The sequence below is a fragment of the Leucopleurus acutus genome, assembly GCF_964270905.1.
Source record: "Leucopleurus acutus genome assembly, chromosome: 8".
Taxonomy (NCBI): Eukaryota; Metazoa; Chordata; class Mammalia; order Artiodactyla; family Delphinidae; genus Leucopleurus; species Leucopleurus acutus.
The window spans coordinates 71,461,715-71,467,864 of NC_139151.1; the positions used below are offsets into that span (position 1 = coordinate 71,461,715).

At 57.4% G+C, this 6,150-nt stretch overlaps 1 protein-coding gene across 1 annotated transcript in view; it reads left to right on the forward strand.

The window, feature by feature from the left end:
* Positions 1-5,414, forward strand: part of OTOG (otogelin) — a gene marked incomplete at both ends in the record, with an annotated part of 84,947 nt that extends 79,533 nt beyond the window's left edge. The window contains 6 exons of the mRNA XM_082845002.1: positions 4-182; positions 958-1,062; positions 1,246-1,365; positions 2,664-2,709; positions 5,024-5,103; positions 5,214-5,414. Of these exons, the coding sequence (XP_082701128.1) occupies positions 4-182; positions 958-1,062; positions 1,246-1,365; positions 2,664-2,709; positions 5,024-5,103; positions 5,214-5,414 (731 nt within the window). The remainder of the gene's footprint in view (positions 1-3; positions 183-957; positions 1,063-1,245; positions 1,366-2,663; positions 2,710-5,023; positions 5,104-5,213) is intronic.
* Between the last annotated feature and the right edge of the window lie 736 nt (positions 5,415-6,150).

Below are 6,150 nucleotides of genomic sequence, written 5' to 3' on the forward strand. Positions count from 1 at the left end.
CAGTGAAGGCCCCCGTGTGTCTGAGCCGCGAGCTGGGGGTGATGCAGCTGGGCCAGACGGTGGTGGAGGTCTCAGCAGAAGGCGTGTGCCACACATCCCGCTGCACCACCGTGCTCGACCCTCTTACCGGCTTCTACCAGATCAATACCACCTCTGTGCTGTGTGACGTCCACTGCGAGGCGGTAGGGGGCAGCGGCGCAGGACGGGCTGTGGGGGGCCATGGGGAGCTGGCCTGCAGACCCTTGGTGCTCTGGGAATCAGAGGGGCCCTTCAAGCTCCACCAAGCTCTTCGGATGAGTCTAGAGAGTGGGCACTGGGGGGACCTCTGAGACCTCTGTGGAAAGTGCTGAGGCCAGGAGGGGAACAGCAAGAGTGAAGGCCTGGCAAGGGTGAGCATTTGACAGAGAAATCTCACATTTATTGAGCACCTACTTATGCCTGGCACGGTCCCTATCCTCTTGGTTTGTACTGCTGCCGTTTGCTGAGTGCTTCTATTGATACGTGCCCAGTACTTAGGGCAGTGACTGGCTTCTATTAAGGGCTAAATAAGTATGAGTTGAATAAAAGGGATTGGAATTATTCCCATTTTTCAGATGAGAAAACTGAGGTTTAGGGAAGTCCAGCCATTTGTCAAAATTGCCACAGGAACTGGGACTCAAACTAAAGTCTATCTGGAATCAAAACTGCCATCCTTAATTACCAGCAAGGCCATCTCTTTGTCCACTGGGGCTGGGTTTAGGACCTGCTGTCTACCCTTATATCTACCCTGAGGCTCAGGGTAGATGTAAGGATGACCTTCCTGCCTGAGATGCAAGGAGGCTGGGAATTTCCTTTCTGAGCATCTACAGGGGGCCTTTCTCTGGGTTCTGGGCTCAGGGACAAGCAGACAGTGGGAGAGGCAGGAGGGTGGAGATGGGTATGTGGCTGAGGCCCGTCACGACTCTCCCTATCCTGCAGAACCAGGAGTATGAGCACCCGAGGGACCTGGCGACCTGCTGCGGCTCCTGCAGGAACGTGTCCTGCCTCTTCACTTTCCCCAATGACACCACCTCCCTGTTCTTGGTATGCAGCCCCTTAACTGCGCATCCCGGGAGGGGACACCTGGGACCAGGGCCCAGGGCTGGGAACAGATGGGGTCCTGGGCAGTGCCAGGTCCTGGGCTGCACCTGTCTTCGGAGCTGTGCCCTATCAGTTCACTAGGGCCACCGGCCACAGGTCCCCATTGGCTACCTCTGTGCCCTCTAGCCCGGGGCATCCTGGATCGCAGACTGCACCCGCCACCACTGCAGCAGCACACCCCTGGGCGCCGTGCTCGTCCGCTCGCCCATCACCTGCCCACCACTCAACGAGACCGAGTGTGCCAAGGTCAGTGCTGGCCGCCTCCCGCGCAGCATGGCCTAAAGCCAGGCGCAGCAGCTGTCTTAGTGGTGGCGGTGGGTAGGGGCAGGGGTGTCTTGTGGTGTGGGGGGCTGTGGAAGGAGGGCTCCCTTGGAGCCTGGACCTGCCCTGCCACCCCAACTCCACATCTTTCCGTGTATCTTTGCTCTGACCACATCGCACCACATCCTCACGCATCACACCACATCCTCACACCTCACAGGGCCATGCCCAGATGCACGCAGACATACACTGTCGCATGTTCTAGGCACACTCACATACACACCAACACGGGCAGTCAGCTGCTCACAGGCACCACACACTCCACAGGGACGTTAACACCTCGGCAAGCCAGTACACATACCACGCACTGTCACACGCCAAGGCACGCTTGCACGCACACACCACGCAGACGCACAGTTCAGTCCTGCGATGGGCTAACAGGGGTCCAGCACTAGCATGGACAGCTGTCACTATGGGCACGCCTCAAGGAAAATGATTTCCTGGAGGGTTTGGGGTTATTGTTGAATTATTAGCGTTCTTGATGTTAATATTGGGCATTTAAAGATTTCTGGTCTCACTTAGAAAACAATTACACACATCCAAGCATTCTCTCCACACAGACACACACATGCAAAATCACACATGTACACACATGTATGTGCTCACAAAACCACACACATATACTTAGACCCACACTCACACACACATACACACAGACGCACACACACACTTATTTACAAAGAACTGTCACATCCATCGTTTTATCAATTTCACAGTAGAGGAGGAGGGCTATCAGGAATCATTGCCCCATTTTAGAGATGGGAAAACTAAGTCCAGAGCAAAGGGGTAGCTTATCCAGGGCTGAGATAGAGCCCAGGCCACTGACCCAAGTGGGTCAGTCCCTAACCCCTTCCCTCCCTGACCCTCTGTGCAGGAAACACTAAGGCGGACGACAGTACTGGGTGGGTGGGGTGGTGCATAAGGAGAGCTGCCACTGGAAAAACAGGAGGCCCTGGCGCCCTGCACCACCTTTACCCAGCCTCCAGCCTCAGTGCCAGTGTCCCAACCAATTGCGTTAGCCCCTGTGGCTCTCAGTGGCCAGCTCAGGGGCCCCTTCCCCCTCTGGCCAGGGCCTGATGGACAATGGGGCCTGGAGCTCCTGCCCTGGAGCATCATGGGAGGAAAGGAGTCTAGACTCTAGCAGTCTTTTTGCCTCTCGCTGGGATTCTTGGCTCCTGGCCTAGTATGTGGTCTCCTACCCACCTCTCCTCCTCTCCCTCTAGGCTGGGGGCTCAGTGGTACCTTCCTTGGAAGGATGCTGCAGGACATGTGAGTGAGCATGGCGGAGGCCAGGGGTGAGGGGCTCTGGTGGGGGGGACAAGGGGTCATGTTGGGGCTCAGAGGGCCAGGTTCCTGGCCTGGCGCCTCCAGTGGTGGCTCTTCAGGGGTGAGTAGTTGAAGGGATAACACCCCCGCCATGGGGCTCATGGCACAGACACAGATCTGCAGGTGGGCAGGGGCCATGCTCACATCCCTATCCCAACAAAAGGCCTCTGCTCCTGTTGGAGACGGGACGTTGGGATGTTGGGTCCAGGAGGTCAGTAACTGACCAGCTGCTCTGCCACCTCCTGCCGTGGCCTGCCATGACCTCCAGCCGCGATGCCCCCACATGAATTCCCCTTGTGGTCAGGAGCCTTGTCATGGAGGTGGCTTCAGGCCCACAAGCTCCCAGACTGAGTCTGAGTGAGAGCTCGGTGCGTCTGTCCTCACCCCTGGCCCCTGGAACCTGCAGCCCAACTGCATGTGCGTCATGTTCCAATCAGCCTTAGGACCTTCGCCCACATGCCTCCCATCCCCCAGGGCCCTCAACCTTTCCTTGGAGAATTTTGGACCCTGTTATGTTCACTTCACATATTCCAAGGAAACTGGGCTCAGTGCCTCATTGGCTGATCTCTGACCCACACCTCAATATTCCCTGAATGTCCCGTGTGCTCCCTGTGACCCGTGTCCCTCTCCCCAGGTTCCCCAGGGACCCTGTTTCCTGTGGTCCCCGTTAGCCCCGCCTCTCCTCCACGGGTTAGTGTCCACTGCCACCCAGGTACTCCTCTCGGAAGCCCGCGGGACTGGAGGCGTGTAGCCGCGTTGCTATTTCTGCCAATGTCCCTTCTGCTAGGTGGCCCTGAGCTCTGGGGGTGGGGGAGGGGAGTGTGGTGCCCCTGCTCCTTGCCTCTGGCAAAGGCTGTAGGGCCAGCAGTGCATGCTGGGTAGCACGCTGCACCCCTGGGCTTGCATGGGAATGCTTCAGCAGTGCCCGCTCTCTTGGTGCCCAGTGCCCAATGCAACCACTGCTTTGCTACTGCTGGTTACTCAGCTGGTCTCAGTCCAGGACCCTGAGGCCATGGCCAGGACAGTTCTCAGTTCTCCTGTCTCCTGGGAGCAGAGAGGGAGGAAAAAGTGAACTTAGCTCTGGCCAGGAGACCTCCAGCCGGTGTGGTCAGAAACCTACCTGGTGAAACCCAGAGGCCAGAAGAGGGGATTCCACCCCATTTCCCACAGGCACCCCGGTGTCACAGAGGGAGTCTATGCATCTGGCAAATATTTATTTAGCACCAATACGTCAGGCCCTGTTCTAGGCACTGTAGACACAGCATAAATGACACAGCCCCATAGAGCTGACGTTCTAATAGGAGAGACAGAAGAGCAAGTGAAATTACAATAAGATGGGTGCATCTGGTTTTATGGGCGCTGAAATTTATGCAGTTGGTGGCGGGGGGGCTTCATTAAGGAAAAGAACACAAACTTACAAATCCATACCGAGGTATGAAAGTGAAGATTTATTTAGAACGAGAGAACTCACAACAAATTGTGGAAGGAGGCTGTGCAAAGGAAGACCCTAAAGCTTACATGTCAAGAGCATCATTACAAGGGTGTCTCTCAGGAAGGTGACAGTGCCCTGGATAGAAATAAGGAAGGGAGGGGTCAGGGAGGGAGGCTGGGTGGAGGGAGGATGTTGTAGTTTCAAGAAGAAGATCAGGAAAGGCCTTGGTGAGGCAGTACTTGAGCAGGGGAGGGTGTAAATGAGCCATGTGACTGGCTGTCTTTGGGAGGCACGGTCCAGGCGGAAGAAACTGCGTGCTTATCAGTTTCCATCTCTGTAACAGCCGTGTGAGGTGGGTGACTCCCGGCCTGTCCTGTGTGATAGCTGTGGAAACCGAGTGATCCTGCTATGTGCGAGCATCGTGCTAGGGACTGGGGTTTCCATTCACTCAGGCAATTGCGGGATCTTAATGCTTGAACCGAAGCTCAGAGCGGGGAGAGGATACATCCAGGGTCGCCAGTGGATTAGAGACAGGCTTTGGGGCTGGGGTGGGCAGGCAGCTTGCCTTGTCCCCAAATCCTCGTCTTCCCTAGCCCAGAGTCCCCAGGCCGTCCCTGGCAACCTTCCCTGTCTCACCCATCTCCCCTGCCTTGTCACCTCCACCTCCTTCCAGGGCACTGAGCTAAAAGGGAGGGCTCTAATGCATGGGCACTAACTCTGGTAGAGGGACCCTCCAGCATGACACTAACTGCCCCAGTCTGGCCCAGCCTGCTGCCCCGGGAGCACTTCTCAGCCGCAACTGCCTCACCCACCCTGTCCCCCCAGGTAAAGAGGACGGACGCTCTTGCAAGAAGGTGACGATCCGCATGACCATCCGCAAGAATGACTGCAGGAGCAGCACCCCTGTGCGTGGCCCCCGCAAGGCGGGGGGGGCGGGGTGCAGCCGACGATGGGGATGGGGGGCTTTGGGGGATGGAAGCCACACAGGCTGCCTCACTGGCCTGCCCGTCTCCAGGTGAACCTAGTGTCCTGCGATGGGAGGTGTCCGTCCGCCAGCATCTACAACTACAACATCAACATCTTCGCCCGCTTCTGCAAGTGCTGCCGCGAGGTGGGCCTGCAGCGGCGTTCTGTGCAGCTCTTCTGTGCTGCCAACGCCACCTGGGTGCCCTACATAGTGCAGGAGCCCACTGACTGTGCCTGCCAGTGGTCCTGAGGCCTGCGGGCTGGGGCGGGCTGGACCACTTTTTGCTTCCAGCTGACCCAGTGTAGGGTGGACGGGGGGCACTAAAGGTGTGGAGAGCTGGTACATGCTGAGCATGGAATGGCGGGCAGAGACACAGAGAGTGACTGGAACGGGCCACACCGGCCCATCCTGGCTTCCTCTCTGGGCTCCCCCTCCTCCACATATGGGAGAGTGCCACAGCTTGGGGCTCAGGGAACTCAGCTCTGTCCCTGGCTTGAGGTCTGGGAAGGGCCCTCGGTCAGGGGCATCAGCCCCTGCACATCTGGGACTCTGGCTGCAGTGCTTTGGTAGAGGGGATAAGAGTTTTCCTGAGAAGCCGGGACCAGGGCTGGACCCAAGACCCAGTGGAGGGGCCAGATGTGGTGGCTCATTCTCTTTCTCGGCCCTTTTGACCACGGAAGAACCACAGACTCAGTAAAAGGAAAGGGGGCTTAAATTGAAACATCCAGGTCCGTGTATCGCTGCCCAGGAGGACTTCCCAGAAGCAAAGAGGGTGGGTTCCCAGGCGATGTGCTCTCACCAATGTCTGTGAGGTCAGTTCCGGAGACTGGGGAGTAGACTCAGTGAGCTTCAAGCCCCCTGTAGCCCCAAGAGGGATGCCCTGGTATTCTGTTATTGACCTTGCAATTCAGGAAAGGATTTAGAAGAGCAGGGCCACGGCTGCTCCATACCCACCTACTCCCATCCCTCAAAACCGGCCTCCCTG